Genomic DNA, 19,832 nt, shown 5'->3' on the forward strand with positions numbered 1-19,832 from the left:
GCCCTAAGCAAATCGACAAGAGCCGCATGCGACACCGTATCGAATGCCTTGGAGAAATCGAGCACCGCAACGTGGCATTCTCGCAACTTTTTCCTGCTATCCCCCAACACCGCGTCGAGCACGGCTGTGTTCTCTAGAGTGCCATCTGCACTCACGAACCCGCGCTGACGCATGTCGGGTGGGCAACAGGCGAGCAGTCTCTTCGCCAGGATACTGTGCATGTGTCTGAGTGGTATCGACGCAATAGATATTGGCCGATAGTCACCCGGGCACTTTGGAGCATCACTTTTCGGGATAAAGACTGTTCGGCACTGCCGCAATGGATCGGGAATGGAACCTTGTACCATCCAATGGTTGAATATTTCCGCCTTCGATGATGCAGGAATTGCTCGCCAGTCTTCCGCACGAATTCCATCCGGACCCGGCGCAGTCCTCATGTCTATGCTGGACGCTTTCACCTCATCGATCGTGATCGGCGCCCACAGCTCGGTGTAGTCGTCCACACCCCCGGAGGGGAGCCCACGCCGAAGGCTTTTTAGGGCCTCAGACGTGGGACCCGAGGCGCTAGACACGGTTTCGAGGATCGGTCGCCAAAAGGTTTCCATCTCCTCTAGGCCATGCCTCACGTCCCGGGTGTGTCCGTCTATTACTTCAGCTGCTGCACGACTGGGACACTTCCGAAACAACTCCTGCATCCTTGCGTACTCTACTCGTCTCCGCTTTCGGCGCGACATTGAGTCTGACGCAGCTTGGATGTCACAATCATAATTCTTACGGCGTCGGCGACTCCTGGTTTTCGCCCCCGGCTCGCAGCGCCGCTTCCGTCTCTCGACCGCCCGAAGGAGGTCTTCGAGAACATGCGCCGCGTTCGGGCCGATTGGGGTTTCTACCGTTTGGCAGGGTTCAGCGACAGGTGGGTCTTCAGGGTTGCTCCCTATAACGATCGAAGGCCGCGCTTCCAAGGCACCTTCAGTGCTCGAACCCCCTCTCGCAATGGAATCAGCAGCCGAGAACGCCAATTCCTCCAGGCAGGTTTGCACCAACCCTTTGTATTTGACGCTACGGCGCTGACCCTTAATCGCCTCCAGCGTCCTATGGAGCTGGGGTAATTTGGCGAGAAGGTCTACGTTACCGCACTTCCCGGTATCTCTTGTCAGCTGCGCCTCGACTCGTGCCATGAGGAGCAACTCTTCCTCATTCCACCTGCGCTTCACCGAAGCTGGAGCCGCTTCTGCGTTGGCCTCGACGGGATGGGCTCTACGCTTGTGAACCCCTAGTCCCGTCTTGGTGTTGAATGTGCGGTTGCACATTGGACAGATCCAACCAGGCGCCCGCCCAACAGTCCCGCCGGGAACGTCGGGTCGAACCACCGGGGAGGGAATGACCGTGCTCCCCGATTCCTGTGGGAGATCGGGGCGGTCGAATAATTTCTTAATCCGACTTGTTGCAAGGTTATTCCCCTGGTGGCCGGGCCGCAAACCCAACCACGGGGTTCGCCCACGGTTTTTGCTAGGTCCCAACCGAAGAAAACCGCTAGGCTTGAAGGTCTCCGTAGAGACCAACCATCGGGACTGCTGTGAGGGATCTCACCTCACAGCCACACCTGGATTACAACCTAAGATGGAAGCTGTCGCACCACTTGATAGAATCCAGGGGCAAGCCTGACTCCGCCCTCCACCCCCGCTGACGTATCTATGAAGACCGTTTCAGCGATGGTGGAGATAGGAGTGGAACAGTGCTTGTGGCCTCGTCGAATAGAAGTTGGATTAGGATAATTGCACCAACGAGGCATGCAGCGCCGCAACGGCTACTTCCGGGCTGCCTAATTTAGGTGCGGATCCCCCCCCCCACATTAGCTTTGGCAGCGGCGCCACGGGCAGGCTGTGGGTAGGAGTTGGGCGTCGTGACTAAGTCACTCTTCCCCTTTGTCAGGTCGGTCGGGCATTCTTCGTATCCCCGAAACTAGCCGGCGGGCTCGGAAATCCGTGCTCCGATCGACCTGTGAGTTTCTAAGACATGATCATTTGACATGGCGGGGCGCGTCTTCCTTAGTACAAAAATCTATAATATTTTATTGAAAAAATGTCTGTTGACAATTAATAATTACATTGTCGTTCATGAAATTGTTATTGAAGGTTTAGGAATTTTTATAGTACTCCATATTAATATTCAAGAGTGGTCTTTTGAATAATATTTTGATCATATAATCATCGCTCGTGAGTGCTAGTTGTCTTTACTGTGCTCCGTATAAAAAATTCGAAAACAGTTTTAAAAGTGGAAACTTAACTGTGCTTTTGTTAGTAATCTAAAGAACTAAAAGTTCTTTATAGAACGAACAGTGTAAATACAAGTAAATTACCGCAATAATTAAAATTGAAGTGATTGAAATACACATATTATAATAAACAGTGCAAATCGTTTTGTCTTCCTACCTAACATTATTAAAATAAATTTCGATCAGCACTTCGCGATGAAAGAGTAAAGATCATTCGACGCGCCCGTCAATAGTGTTGTGGTGTATCGGTGCGAGAACTCGAAATTCATCGAAGAATCAACGATCGATCCCGAACAAATTTAATATTTTTTTTTTTTTTTCTCTTATTTATTCCTGTGAATTATTTTTGCTTATATGTTACAAATTCTACCGTGGATAAATTACTGTGAAAAGTAAAACAATATGGTTTTTACTTGCAAAATTTGTACTGATAATATTGCAGTAACACAGAAGCGAATTAAGTGCAGTCACTGCCTTTTATACTACCATACCGAATGTGTTAAAATCGGTAAGGATTCAGCCGGTATAAGAGCCCAGTGGAAATGTCAAAATTGCAAAATTAAAAACAGTAAATTGGCCACTTCGGAGGTAGACAAGAAGAAGAAAGCACATAAATCACAAACCCCAACAGAAAGTGAATCTGATAAATATTCTACTTCTTCTTCAACTAATAGCACGCCTAACTTAAACCAAGATCTAATAACGAAAGATAAAAATGAAAACTTGGAGGGTACTTTATTTAATTCTCCGGATATTTTAGAGCAATTTGAATCCATCTTTGATAACAAAGTAAAGCCTATGGTGGAATCTATATTTAATGAACTAAAGGTATCTCTTATTGCGGAAATAAGGAAGGAAATGGCCAAAGAAATTAAAGGACTGGAGGAAGAAAATGCGCAGTTACGTATTGAATATGAGAACTTGGATGAAAAATGTAAGAAGTTAGAAGCAAAAATAACACAAACAGATACAGAAGTTTCAGAACTACAAAAACAAATTAATAACCAACAACAATGGGCAAGAATGTCGAACTTAGAAATAGTAGGATTGCCTGAATTACCCAAAGAATCACCAATTAATTTAGTCATCGAAATAGCAAAGCATGCAGGGGTCACACTCAAACATGAACAGATTGAATTTGCCTCACGAGTACAGCCAATGCAAAGTAAGCCAGGTAGACCGAAAACACTTGTTGCAAAATTAAAAAATCGTGAGCTTAAGGATGCAATTTTATCCGGCTTAAGAAAAGTTAGAGGCATTAGTACAACAGATATAGGAATAGGAGGGGATCATCGCAGATTCTACGTCAATGAACATTTAACCCCAAAGAACAAGCAGCTGTTTAATAAGGCGAAATCTATCGCTTCTGATAAATCTTACAAGTTCATCTGGATCAGAAATTGTTCAATTTTTTTAAGAAGAAACGAAGAATCACCGGCCTTAACAATAAGTTCCGAAAACGACTTGAACAAAATAAAATAACATTTTATAACTATAAGATAGTAAACAACATATTTCTATCGCTTTTTGATACTACAGTTTATTATAATTTTAATTCAAAATTGTATATAGGATACTGTTCACTAAAACATGACAATTTCATAATCACACTAACCACAATTAACACAATATCACACCTACCGCTAAAAATTATAAAAAAACATACAGGAAATAAAAATATTACATATAAAAATAAAAATAAACTTATTATAGTCAAATATGCTGCTAATATAATTCGTTCAATATTATCTATTAAATATTCATATAAAATAATAATTAAAATACATTTTGGTACATTGCATAAATCTGCGTCATGACTAGATCATTAAAAATAATTTATCAAAATGTACGTGGACTGCGAACAAAAACTGAACAACTTAGACTTAATGTACTATCGAACGACTATGACATAGTTCTTATTAGTGAAACATGGCTTGCTGACGGATTTTACTCTGGAGAACTGTGCGATAAAAGGTATGAAATTTTTCGTTACGATAGGAATAGAAACACATCTAATAAAAGTATTGGGGGTGGAGTTATGATCTGTTGTAAACATAGTCTCCATCCGCAAGAAAGAACGGATTGGAGCTGCCCAGGAGTTGAAAATATCTGGATTACCATACCAGCTCATTCACACTACAACGATCGTGACCTCCACATTGGAGTTATATATATCCCGCCTGATAACACTCAAGCCAAGCGATTAGAAGATATGTGTTATTTCTTTTCTACCACACTTACAAACAAATCTAATGATTATTTCATAATTTCAGGTGACTTCAATTTACCAAATATTGATTGGTCTGATACTAACTCGCAGAGTTATAGCTGTGGGTCATTGATAGCGCAGAGCACATCTACAAATCTAATCTACGCAACTGGTTCATTACATTACATTACATTTAACACAATACAATTTAATCCCGAATTCAAATGGAAACATCTTAGATTTAATTTTTAGTAATATAATATTGAGTGTACATAAATCTAAAGAATGCCTTGTTTCCGAAGACAAATATCACCCTACACTTGAAATAGATGCGTCAGATATTTTATTAAAAGATCTTAAAGTCCCACCTGTTGCTAAATTAAAATTTAATAGAGCCGACTATGATATTATAAATATGAACCTAACGCAAATCGATTGGACCGCTGTGCTACAAGGGAATACAATAGACTGTATAGTTGATAGATTTTATAGTATTATAAATGAAATTATTGAAAGAAATGTCCCACGTTTTACTACAAATAACAAAAATTCATCGCAATATCCAATATGGTACAGTAAGTCATTAATACACATAATCAAGGATAAAATAAAAGCACATTCACGTTGGAAAAAATACAAAAACCCAAGAGACTATGATGAATTTTCATTATTACGGAAAAGACAAAAAAATATTCAGGAAAAATGCTATACTCGATTTAAACTTAATATCCAAATATTACTCAAAAAATTCCCTAAACTGCTATGGTGGTACCAAAAATCATTGCGTAGTAAGAATACTAGGTATCCTAGTAGTCTATCATTAGGTGACCAAAGTTTCAATACCATTGACGATATTTGTTCTGGATTCAGCACATTTTTTGAAAGCGTTTTTATGAAACAAAATAATATTAATAATAATGTCAGTTTAAATCTACCAGAATCAGATGTAAACATAAACAAATTAATCATTAGTGAAAAAGACGTATATGATATACTAAATAAATTAGATATAAGCAAGGGAGCTGGTAGTGATAATATTCCTGCAATATTTTATAATAAATGTGCGAAAAATCTTTCTAAGCCCCTCTCCATAATATTTAACAAATCGTTAAATGGTTTTGCTACTTATCCAGCTAAATGGAAAGAAGCATTAATAATACCTTTACACAAAACAGGTCCCAGAAATAAAATAGAACATTACCGGCCAATATCAATAATTAATACAATCAGCAAAGTATTTGAAAAAGTTATTCATAAAAATATTGCGCCACTAATTTACAAGTTAATACCCCCACAGCAACATGGGTTTGTTAATAACAGATCAACTATAAGTAATTTATCAACATTCACTAATTACGTAAGTATGTCTATGGATCAAAAACAACAGGTTGACGTGGTATACACAGATTTTGAAAAGGCATTTGACCGAGTAGATCACATTATCCTATTGCAAAAACTACAAGCACTGGGTATTAGAGGAGACTTACATAGATGGTTTTATTCGTATATAACTAAAAGAATGCAAGCTGTCGTGTTAGGTGGTGCGAGAAGTAATTATATAGAAATCACATCTGGTGTACCTCAAGGTTCTATCTTAGGACCACTACTTTATAACGCCTACCTATATGACATTTCATACTGCTTTAAATCCGCGAAATTTCTCATGTTTGCAGATGATAAAAAAATATTTTTATCTATAACAAATATTGATGATTGTAATAAACTACAAAGTGATTTAGATAACCTAGTTAAATATTATAAACTAAATAAAATAACCCTAAATATAACAAAATGCCGACAAATAACATTTACACGTAAGACAAAAACTATAAACTACTCGTATAATTTCAATAATATACCTTTACAAAAAGTCAATAAAGTTAAAGATTTAGGTGTTTATTTAGACTCTAAATTGTTAATGACAGATCAAATAGAACATGTTAAAAATGCAGCTTATAAACAGCTGGGCTACATTAAGCGTGTTTGTAAAGATTTCACCAATATAGATTGTATCAAAATGCTTTACTTTTCCTATGTACGTAGTTTAATCGAATATGCTTGCAGCATTTGGTGTCCGGAATACGCGACATACGTGAACAGCATAGAGTCCATACAAAAGCAATTCTTAAAATTCCTAAGTTTTAAAGATCATAGACATTTTAACTGTAACGGACTATACTATACTATTTACATAAATACGTGAGAATTAATTATTGTTATTTTAATACATTTTTTTTTTTTATATATATAAAACATAACATCGGTCGCAGCGCCACCTACCGGGTCCAATATAAGCCGTCCGTAGACTTAGTTAAGCACATATTAAAATTTAATCAAAATTGGTCAAGTTGTTTTGGAGAGTTTACATACATGCATACATACATACATATATAGAATGATATGTCATATATAGAAACATAAAAACATACATACAAATAAATTCATGAGATTGCATAGTAAATGTATACATATACATGGAATAATAAAGGAATGACATTATATCAAGCTTACCTTTTTTCATACGTTTTTGGTGAAATCGTTCGTGTATTCATGGATATGTTCGTGTATTGGCGAAGAAAATGACGTGCCACTTTTTGATAAAAAATCTCGGCGCCAGCCTTTTTCCATACAAAATTCTATAGATTTAAGGCTGACCTGCGCCGAATGTCATACTCTCGTGAAAGCATATATAGGGGTATGATGCTTGGCAGCTCGGTTCAAATTGGACGCGTGGAGTGTTGCGCTCGCCGCATCGGCCGCGTGCAATAATGCATATCAAATTACATAATAAGAAATGATACTAGGCGGTGCAGCTGTGCGGGTTATACTGCGAGGCTGCTAGCTATGGTTGATTATTCTGAAATATAGGAGTGGCGCAGATCCGTGTGTCGGTGTAGTGCCTACTCATATATTAATGGTGGATGCATGGCAAAATATAATTATAATGAGAATGTGCTTCGTGCACTTTTCCTATAAATAATACAAATGATTATTACAAATGACGGTAAGGCAGGCCGTCATATGAATGAGTGTTCTCAATGAGACATTATATTTATTATATAAAAGCGATATAAAGAAGGTCGGGGTTAACCTCGAATAAAATATAATAATGAAATTAATACGATATAGAAACGGTTTGATGGTAGCCGTCTTGCGATAATATCTAATTGAAAAAAAGTATGTACTGGGCGATGCATACTGATAGTAGAGGGTTACCTCGGTGACTATTAATTATGAAATTTAAATCAAGTATATTAACAAATAGCAATAAGGCTATAAATAATGATTGAACTTCTTTCAATAATAATTAATTTGTAAAATAACTAAACATATTGCTTGTCAACTTTGTCTTCCATGTTGCAGATTCTTGTAAACCGTAAGCGGAGCAAGTTGTAGCGATATTATATTGTAAAACTGTGACGATCGACGGATGTAAGTTCGTATAGCGGTCGAAATCAATAATCTTCATGTAAAACTGTGACGATCGACGGATGTAAGTTCGTATAGCGGTCGAAATCAATAATCTTCATGTAAAACTGTGACGATCGACGGATGTAAGTTCGTATAGCGGTCGAAATAAATACTCTTCATGTAAAACTGTGTCGATCGACGGACGTAAGTTCGTAAACCGGTCGTTCTAAAACTCCACAATTATTATCAGTAAACAGATCCAAGTTTGGTATAACTGTTTGATACGATCACGACGACAACGATCTAATGATGTTGATGTTTTAAGATTTTTATTGTTAAATAACAAAACCTTTATAATATATTTGTACTATGCACATGCAAAATGATCGCGCACGAGTACTGTACTGAATATACTCTGGTGGATTCTTGATGATTCGACGCGTGGTCTGAGGCTGTGTGGCTCGACCGAGAGTCGCTGCATTAGTGTCCCTCGTGGCGATGTCGTCTTGAATTTGCTTAGGTGATGCAGTTGCGAGGTGTGATGTTACTGTATAACGTCTTCGGCGATACGGTAGTGTCCCTCCTTCTGTTACCAATGAGGCTGCCTACGTGAGATAGTTTCGGGGTTTGAGGTTACTGTATAAAGTCTTTGGCGATACGGTAATGTCCCTCACTCTGTCTTACCGGGTTACTAGAGTAGTGTATGTGCTATGTGGTACTGAGCTATGGCTGGTTGATGTTACGATGTCGTTATTGATGTCTCTCATCAATCGGTAGTACCAGAATCACGACCGAATGTTGCAGGGCGTTGCGGAGGCTGTAATAATGCTGAAGTGATACGTTCATGCAGTGAAGGACCCAAATAATGGATTTCATCCAGGCTGGCATCACTATACATATATGGCGCACTAATCGCTTTATACGAGAAGTGTCGTTTGTAGCAAAATGTTCGTCCTTTTAGGGACGCCATCTTAGCCCAGTGTTAAGGATATTATAAGAAATATTGTAGTAGGACACCTAGTTTAGTAATAAGACTGCGTATATCTCTTTGAAGTTAATTATCACGTGCAAATAATGATCTGAGTTCGAAGCTGGTTTAGGTAATCGACTGTCGGGTGTGTGCCTGTTGTAGAGTTAAGTATATCCACTGTATAGTTATAGATTTAAGTATAACGTGATACGCGAAGCGTATACAAGGTTTATAAGCTAGTTAAGAAAACGTTCGATTTAGTGATAAGTCTTAGTTATAAGTCTTAGATATAAGTCTTAGTTATAAGAAAGAATACGATTATACGTTTATGATGCATGATATATATATATTCATACTTTATAACCTACTACGGTAGAAAATATAGCAAATTATGCTAAATCTACTTAAATGATTCCTACGCGGTAATCTATGAGTTTTATTGAATATTATTCCACTAAGTTTGGAATTAATACGTATTATCTTACGATAAAACGACACTCTGCGACAGTGGATATAGCAACGAATAACGTTGTGCTTGCATTAGGCCGCCTGATGGTCGTGCACTTGAACTGGTATGAGAAACAGTGATTTAATGCAATGATAATCCAGGGTTAAACCCATTGACTACAGATTTCCTCATCTATGACTGATTGACTATTTATGGGACTTTGATCCTTATTTTTATTATTATTGTTGTAGCATTGGCTACTTTATAAACACTGCAGTTACGACTGTGAAAACCACCGGACCACGGTCTAGTTTGTTGATTTATTTATAAGTCTAATCGTCGATTTGAATAACATAGTTATTACTGTGCTATCCGCTGGACTACGGTCTAGTTTTATTTATAAGACTATTAGTCTTTTATACACCTCAGCTACGGCTGTGATACCTGCTGGACTTTAGTTCTAGTTCATATATTATTTAACAAAGTGTTGGCACACTATAAAATTGCACTTCCCATGCTCGAGGAAGGTTCACCGATCTATGGTTGGAATCTACAGTTGATGGCGGGCGCGGGGCCATTTCAACCTCCTCCCTCTTTTATATTTTTCAAAACAGTTAAATATATAAAGATGGGTAGGAGCGACATCCTTCAGCTACTCGTAAGAGGTGTTAAAGGAAATGGGACCGGTATCTCATATATTCGATTATTATTATTCAAATTAATTAAACAAAATATTTATATTAAAAACGCATTTAGAAGATAAACCTCGTTTTATTTGACTCCTCTATAGTCGATTGAATTTATAATCTCTGACGCTCTAAAAGAACACGGTTATTACACAAAGTCAACGTTATATGGATCCTAACTAACTAGACGAAATCACGAGCCAAACCGATATTTAAATATAAGAAATTTAAACGTAAAATTATATTTTATCTAAGCTAGGCAGGGAATAGTCACAATTTGGTGCCGTGACCAGGATGGTCAAATCGGCTATATTCTTAATTTTAAAAGTAGGCGAAAGCCTACAATTTGTTGTCCGTGAATTGGAAAGAGTCTAAAGAGATTTATATGTTCAAATAGGCTTTACAACCTTTACAGTCAGGGGGTTGTAAAGTTTAAGGAGTCTGGGGGTTGTACGTACTTTTCTTTTGTTTTAGGTGCATATCGAGTTTAATGAATATTCAGAATAATAAGAATTAAAACTAGTTGTGTATAGTGACAATTATTATACTAAAGGTGTTAATAAAAGTGCTAAATACTTATATTGAACGTTACTAGAATAACAATATATTGTTATTGTTATTTAATTTTCTGACTAGCTTAACAACTATATAACAAAATGGTTAGAAAAAGGAATAGACAAAATGACAATGATGATATCAATCAACCACTTGCGCAACGTCGCAAACAAACCCAAGAAAGTGCAAATGATCGTAATTCAGAGAGAATAGAACCCACACAAAGCAGCAATGCTAGAACCATACGACCTTCCGTTGCAAGACGACAAAAACTTGTGACACTTTACAAGTTAATGAAACGTTCAACACGTGTAATGGAGATGAAAATTAATAATTTAGAACGGGAATTACAACAAAGAAATGAGAGGACTGTAGAGTCACAACAACCGGCGTCCTCTTCAAATATAGTCATTGAAAATACTCCTTACAATATTTTAAACATAGCTACAGAGAAACCAAAATTCGATAAAAATAAAAATCATCCCGTCACATTTTTAGAAGATTTAACCGCGTATCTTAGAAAAATTCCAAGTAAAGGAAAAGAATTAGATTTAATTTATGAATGTTTACAAGGTGAAACTAGAGATTGGGCGAGACTTTACTCTCCCCAATGGAAGTCTCTAGACGACTTTAAAACTGACTTTCTTCACACTTACTGGGGAGAGTCAGAACAAAATAAAATAAGAAGAGATATTGTATGTGCAAAATGGAATAAAGTACAACACCCCACCATGCTCGGTCACTTTTTAAGCCTAACTAGCCAAGTTCGAATGCTATCTTTCACCATACCAGAACAACAACTAGTTTCAGACATGATTAGGCATTATCCGAGATATATACAACAAATGTGGGCAATGTCAAGAGGAGATACAGTTATCGAATTAACTGATTTTTTGCGAAATCTCGATGACATCAATAAACAGGACGACGGATTGCCACCACAAAGTTCCAAACCAAAAATTATAAAAGATGTGAGTAATAACAGAGAACGTTATATTAATAGAAATGATATTCATCATCCATATAAAAATTGGCAGAAGCAAGACTACAATAAAAATTACCAGCGACAAAACCATCAAACAAATTTAATTCACAATGATTATACTGGATATGAAAACGATTGCAATGGAGATTATAATAATGCATTTCATTACAATAATTTAAACTAAATATGGCTGAACAAAACGACCCCGTCTCAGCTGTTAAATCAGGGGATGAAGCTTTGTGTATGATGTTAGAAACTGGCTGGTTGCCTGGACAACCACTAGGCAGAAAATTTAATGGTAGAGGCATACTCCGACCAATACAAGCTGTTGGACAGAGAGATAGAACGGGATTTGGTTATTATAAGGAAGACATCGAAAATCAGATGGTTCAACTGTTTATATCAAACTGTAACAAGGAAAAATATGTTGTAGAACATGAAGTTCTAAACGTTTTTGAGGAACACGAAAACTTAGATTTAAGTGATACGAACATAAGATGTGAAATTCCCGTTAAGTTAATTACGTTAGAATTAGATGCATTACTCGATACGGGTAGTGATATCACTTGCATATCAGAATTAACTTATCTTGAGCTTAAGCATTTTAATTTGCCTATGATGCCAGTTAAAGCAGTACAAATTAAGGGTGCAATAGGTTTAAGTAGTTCAAAAATACAACAAATGGTGATGATACCAACTGAGATAGGAAACTTAACTTTAGACATTGGTTACTTAATTGTGCCGAATTTGTCACGATCAGTTATACTGGGATTCAATTGGATCAAACGAAATGAAATAGTTTTAGATTTTAGAAAAGAACATATGCAAATAAAGTTAACGAAGAATAATATAGAGTACATTATACCTATCGTAAACCGCAATACATGGTCAAATAAGAGTGTAATGACTATTGCTCAAGAAAATTTCGACTATGTTTTAGAAAAAATTAAATTAGGGACAGATATTTCTCACCCTGTTAAACAAAACCTTTTAAAAATGCTATATAAATATAAAAACGTTTTTACTAAAAAATTAGGACGTTGTAATTGCTACGAGCATGAGATAATAATGACTAATAATAAACCCATTGTGAAAAAATCATATCCTATACCTTACGCCTATAGACAGAAAATGGAAGGAAAACTTAAGGAACTTGAGGAATTAAATATTATTTCAAGGGCTTCAACGCCTTATAGTAGTCCGCTGACTTTCACTTTAAAGCGTGATGGAACCATAAGAGTTCTCTTAGATGCTAGGGAAATTAATAAGAATATGATTGCAGAGACTGAAAAACCGCCGTTGCAATTAGACGTTTTAAATTCATTTCATGGGTGTAATTATATTACCACGATAGACTTAAATAATGCATACTTTCAAATACCAATTAGCTTGCATAGTAGAAAATATACAGGGTTTTCTTTCAATGGAAAATCATTTGTATACAATGTGTTACCACAAGGCCTAAAGACTTCAGTAGGAAGTTTTAGTCGAGCAATGGACCAAGTGCTAGGCCCGGAAGTTCGAGATTTTTGTGTTAATTACCTAGATGATTTAGCCATAATAACCTCTGGGACTATTGAAAATCACATAGACCACATAGACATTGTTTTGTCGAAGTTAGAAAAGGCCGGAATGACATGCAATATAGAGAAATGTGAGTTTCTTTGTGATGAAGTCAAGATGCTTGGCTTTATCATATCAACAAAAGGTATTCGTACGGATCCTGATAAGGTATTGGCTATACAAAATTTTCCTGTTCCAAAAAAGATTAAGCACTTACGAGCTTTCTTAGGGTTATGTAATTTTTATAGACGCTTTATTCCCAATTACGCATTATGTACTTTACCACTATGTAAATTACTTAAGAAAGATAAAAAGTGGTCATGGACAGACAAAGAACAAAAAGCTTTTGAATTAACTAAAAAACAATTTATACAGACAATAGAACTTCAACATCCAGATTTCCAAAAACCTTATTACTTACAAACTGACTCATCTGGAATCGGCTTCGCAGGGGTTTTGTATCAGTTAGGAAATAATGATGAAATGAAAGTCTTGGGCTTCCATAGTAGAGCTTTAAAAGGAGCTGAGTTAAATTGGACTATAACCGAACAGGAGTTCTTTGCAGTAATTTCTAACTTAAAGAAATTCGAAACATATTTAAGAGGAAGTAGAGTCATTATAAAAACAGATCACAAAGCATTATTATTTATTAAAAATTGGAATTTATTTAATAGTAGAGTTACAAGGTGGATACTTTATTTAGAACAGTTTAATTATAAAATTGAGTACATAACAGGCAAAAGCAACATAGTAGCCGATATTTTATCTAGGTATCCTCCAAACACTTACAAAATTCAAGAGGCAAAAAACAAGTTACCGCAGATTTTCTATCTCGGTAAAGACAATAAGTCATTATTATTAAAGCTCAAACAACTGCCTAAGCTTCAGGGTGAAGATAATGAAATTCATGAAATCATTAATGGTCAAAATAATCGTTACAAAAATAGAATTATCTTTAGAAACAATATATATTATTACAAAACTAATAAATGTGAAGTAGTTTATATACCAGCTATATTAAGGGAAGAAATAGTTAACCAGGTACACGAAGAGATGGGTCACCAAGGCGCTTATAAAATTATAAAATACATAAGAGAAAGAATGTTCTGGAAAAATTTATCTAAGCACGTAAAAGATATAATTAGAAAGTGTCATTTATGTCAGCTTTCGAAAAGTAATAATATAAAATATGTTGGGCCTTGTCAGTCAATCATTACTAATGATGTAGGTGAAATAGTAATGGCTGATCTCTATGGTCCCTTACCATCAGGTACTTTCGGTTATACATTTATTTTAGTTATACAGGATTCCTTTAGTAAATATATAAAATTGTATCCACTGCGTAAAGCTACCGGGCGTTCATGTTTAACAAAAATTAAACAATTTAATAAAATTTTAAAAATAAACAGTGTTATGACCGATAACGGGTCACAATTTATTAGTAAAATATTCAAAAAAGGTCTCGAGGAACTTAACATAAAAACAATTAACACAACCGTGCGTAATCCAAGGCCAAACACGACAGAAAGAGTTAACAAAGAACTAGGGAGACTCTTCCGTACATATTGTCACCACAAACATAAGTCGTGGGTTACAATACTTCCAAGGGTAGAAGATCTTTATAATAATACATACCATGATAGCATAGGATTTACACCAAATGAAGTACTTTATGGTAAAAGACCCACTTTATCGATCGACAAGTTATTGCATAGCTCAAAGTCAATAATTGACTCCGAAAAGGTACGACAACAGGTTCGCGTAAACATTAAACGTTCGAGCGAAACAAGGCAAGTTAAATTCAATAAAACACATAAACTGATTCAGTTTCATATTGGAAATTTAGTTAAAATTAGAAGATCGACACGTTCAAATGCTCAAAAGAAAGAGATAAGTAAATTCGAATTATTATACGAGGGACCATATTTAATCGCAGCCGTTCCCTTTGAAAATGTATATACGTTAATGAATCCAAAAACAAAAGAAATACGTGGTAATTTTAATGCAATCCATTTATCTAGATATTACACTTAGTACATAATTGGGCCTTATTATATTTTGAAATATAAATAAGTAAACTATACACAAATATGAGAACTTGTACAATGCTTATATAAAAAAATAAGTTGTGCTCAGGACTCTTTTGAGAAATATTTACAATAATAATAAAAATAATATAATAATAAATTCATAAAATAGGGAAAAATTAAATTTGGATTTTGGAATTTAATTGATTTAACAAATTGATATTTTATATATTTGATTACGATATTCTATAGTATAATATAAAATGTAATAGTATAAAGTAAAATTAGTCATAATACAGATTATAATCATTTCAAGAGAAGGTTGATGATTGTTAAATTAGGTTATTTATAAATTGTATATAAACGTAATTTTTTTTTTTAAATAAATGTATAAAAACTAAAAGTTTGGTCGGGTCGGTGATGGCTCAATTACATCTATTAATCTAAAACAAGGAAATGAATACATAGAATAAGATAGAAAAAATAAAATAAAAGGATAAATCCATTTGATTGCTTAAATAAAAATTGAACTGAATAAATCTTAACAAATTAATTATATGATTGTATAGATATGTTTTGATTATATAGATTTAGTTGGAGGGGAGATGGGCGGCCATCAAGATACACCTTATTAATATTTTTAGGAAGCTATATAGTTATAAGCGAGGTTCCTACTTTTAATATATATATTTTTTGCAATATTTGAATACACGTATATTGTAAAAAAAAAAAAAAAAAGAATTAATTTATTTAGGAGTAAATTATATTCCGATAAACTTCATATAATTTAGGGGGTTGGATGTAACGGACTATACTATACTATTTACATAAATACGTGAGAATTAATTATTGTTATTTTAATACATTTTTTTTTTTTATATATATAAAACATAACATCGGTCGCAGCGCCACCTACCGGGTCCAATATAAGCCGTCCGTAGACTTAGTTAAGCACATATTAAAATTTAATCAAAATTGGTCAAGTTGTTTTGGAGAGTTTACATACATGCATACATACATACATATATAGAATGATATGTCATATATAGAAACATAAAAACATACATACAAATAAATTCATGAGATTGCATAGTAAATGTATACATATACATGGAATAATAAAGGAATGACATTATATCAAGCTTACCTTTTTTCATACGTTTTTGGTGAAATCGTTCGTGTATTCATGGATATGTTCGTGTATTGGCGAAGAAAATGACGTGCCACTTTTTGATAAAAAATCTCGGCGCCAGCCTTTTTCCATACAAAATTCTATAGATTTAAGGCTGACCTGCGCCGAATGTCATACTCTCGTGAAAGCATATATAGGGGTATGATGCTTGGCAGCTCGGTTCAAATTGGACGCGTGGAGTGTTGCGCTCGCCGCATCGGCCGCGTGCAATAATGCATATCAAATTACATAATAAGAAATGATACTAGGCGGTGCAGCTGTGCGGGTTATACTGCGAGGCTGCTAGCTATGGTTGATTATTCTGAAATATAGGAGTGGCGCAGATCCGTGTGTCGGTGTAGTGCCTACTCATATATTAATGGTGGATGCATGGCAAAATATAATTATAATGAGAATGTGCTTCGTGCACTTTTCCTATAAATAATACAAATGATTATTACAAATGACGGTAAGGCAGGCCGTCATATGAATGAGTGTTCTCAATGAGACATTATATTTATTATATAAAAGCGATATAAAGAAGGTCGGGGTTAACCTCGAATAAAATATAATAATGAAATTAATACGATATAGAAACGGTTTGATGGTAGCCGTCTTGCGATAATATCTAATTGAAAAAAAGTATGTACTGGGCGATGCATACTGATAGTAGAGGGTTACCTCGGTGACTATTAATTATGAAATTTAAATCAAGTATATTAACAAATAGCAATAAGGCTATAAATAATGATTGAACTTCTTTCAATAATAATTAATTTGTAAAATAACTAAACATATTGCTTGTCAACTTTGTCTTCCATGTTGCAGATTCTTGTAAACCGTAAGCGGAGCAAGTTGTAGCGATATTATATTGTAAAACTGTGACGATCGACGGATGTAAGTTCGTATAGCGGTCGAAATCAATAATCTTCATGTAAAACTGTGACGATCGACGGATGTAAGTTCGTATAGCGGTCGAAATCAATAATCTTCATGTAAAACTGTGACGATCGACGGATGTAAGTTCGTATAGCGGTCGAAATAAATACTCTTCATGTAAAACTGTGTCGATCGACGGACGTAAGTTCGTAAACCGGTCGTTCTAAAACTCCACAATTATTATCAGTAAACAGATCCAAGTTTGGTATAACTGTTTGATACGATCACGACGACAACGATCTAATGATGTTGATGTTTTAAGATTTTTATTGTTAAATAACAAAACCTTTATAATATATTTGTACTATGCACATGCAAAATGATCGCGCACGAGTACTGTACTGAATATACTCTGGTGGATTCTTGATGATTCGACGCGTGGTCTGAGGCTGTGTGGCTCGACCGAGAGTCGCTGCATTAGTGTCCCTCGTGGCGATGTCGTCTTGAATTTGCTTAGGTGATGCAGTTGCGAGGTGTGATGTTACTGTATAACGTCTTCGGCGATACGGTAGTGTCCCTCCTTCTGTTACCAATGAGGCTGCCTACGTGAGATAGTTTCGGGGTTTGAGGTTACTGTATAAAGTCTTTGGCGATACGGTAATGTCCCTCACTCTGTCTTACCGGGTTACTAGAGTAGTGTATGTGCTATGTGGTACTGAGCTATGGCTGGTTGATGTTACGATGTCGTTATTGATGTCTCTCATCAATCGGTAGTACCAGAATCACGACCGAATGTTGCAGGGCGTTGCGGAGGCTGTAATAATGCTGAAGTGATACGTTCATGCAGTGAAGGACCCAAATAATGGATTTCATCCAGGCTGGCATCACTATACATATATGGCGCACTAATCGCTTTATACGAGAAGTGTCGTTTGTAGCAAAATGTTCGTCCTTTTAGGGACGCCATCTTAGCCCAGTGTTAAGGATATTATAAGAAATATTGTAGTAGGACACCTAGTTTAGTAATAAGACTGCGTATATCTCTTTGAAGTTAATTATCACGTGCAAATAATGATCTGAGTTCGAAGCTGGTTTAGGTAATCGACTGTCGGGTGTGTGCCTGTTGTAGAGTTAAGTATATCCACTGTATAGTTATAGATTTAAGTATAACGTGATACGCGAAGCGTATACAAGGTTTATAAGCTAGTTAAGAAAACGTTCGATTTAGTGATAAGTCTTAGTTATAAGTCTTAGATATAAGTCTTAGTTATAAGAAAGAATACGATTATACGTTTATGATGCATGATATATATATATTCATACTTTATAACCTACTACGGTAGAAAATATAGCAAATTATGCTAAATCTACTTAAATGATTCCTACGCGGTAATCTATGAGTTTTATTGAATATTATTCCACTAAGTTTGGAATTAATACGTATTATCTTACGATAAAACGACACTCTGCGACAGTGGATATAGCAACGAATAACGTTGTGCTTGCATTAGGCCGCCTGATGGTCGTGCACTTGAACTGGTATGAGAAACAGTGATTTAATGCAATGATAATCCAGGGTTAAACCCATTGACTACAGATTTCCTCATCTATGACTGATTGACTATTTATGGGACTTTGATCCTTATTTTTATTATTATTGTTGTAGCATTGGCTACTTTATAAACACTGCAGTTACGACTGTGAAAACCACCGGACCACGGTCTAGTTTGTTGATTTATTTATAAGTCTAATCGTCGATTTGAATAACATAGTTATTACTGTGCTATCCGCTGGACTACGGTCTAGTTTTATTTATAAGACTATTAGTCTTTTATACACCTCAGCTACGGCTGTGATACCTGCTGGACTTTAGTTCTAGTTCATATATTATTTAACAAAGTGTTGGCACACTATAAAATTGCACTTCCCATGCTCGAGGAAGGTTCACCGATCTATGGTTGGAATCTACAGTTGATGGCGGGCGCGGGGCCATTTCAACCTCCTCCCTCTTTTATATTTTTCAAAACAGTTAAATATATAAAGATGGGTAGGAGCGACATCCTTCAGCTACTCGTAAGAGGTGTTAAAGGAAATGGGACCGGTATCTCATATATTCGATTATTATTATTCAAATTAATTAAACAAAATATTTATATTAAAAACGCATTTAGAAGATAAACCTCGTTTTATTTGACTCCTCTATAGTCGATTGAATTTATAATCTCTGACGCTCTAAAAGAACACGGTTATTACACAAAGTCAACGTTATATGGATCCTAACTAACTAGACGAAATCACGAGCCAAACCGATATTTAAATATAAGAAATTTAAACGTAAAATTATATTTTATCTAAGCTAGGCAGGGAATAGTCACATAACTCATACACAGATGCATCCAAATTCTACCACATAGAAAATCTAGAAGTCAGGCGTCGTCAATACGATGTTATGCTCTTGCATGCCATTTGGAACGGACATATCGATTGCTGTGAACTCTTAAATCACTTACTTCTTCGAGCACCACAACGACGGACAAGACATACAGATCTATTTGACACCCCTAAAGTTAATACGAACTATGCACAAAACTCAGTTTTAAATCGTTCGGTTAAAACATACAATAAATTTTATGCTGACATAGATTTATTTAAT

The 19,832-nt window shown here is 35.8% G+C and overlaps 1 protein-coding gene across 1 annotated transcript; it reads left to right on the forward strand.

The window, feature by feature from the left end:
- Positions 1–2,677: 2,677 nt before the first annotated feature.
- Positions 2,678–3,757, forward strand: LOC125075373 (protein BCAP-like). Its single transcript, XM_047687114.1, has one exon. The coding sequence runs from the start codon at positions 2,678–2,680 to the stop codon at positions 3,755–3,757; it is 1,080 nt and encodes a 359-aa protein (XP_047543070.1).
- The last annotated feature ends 16,075 nt before the right edge of the window (positions 3,758–19,832 follow it).

Source organism: Vanessa atalanta, chromosome 30 (genome assembly GCF_905147765.1).
Source record: "Vanessa atalanta chromosome 30, ilVanAtal1.2, whole genome shotgun sequence".
Taxonomy (NCBI): Eukaryota; Metazoa; Arthropoda; class Insecta; order Lepidoptera; family Nymphalidae; genus Vanessa; species Vanessa atalanta.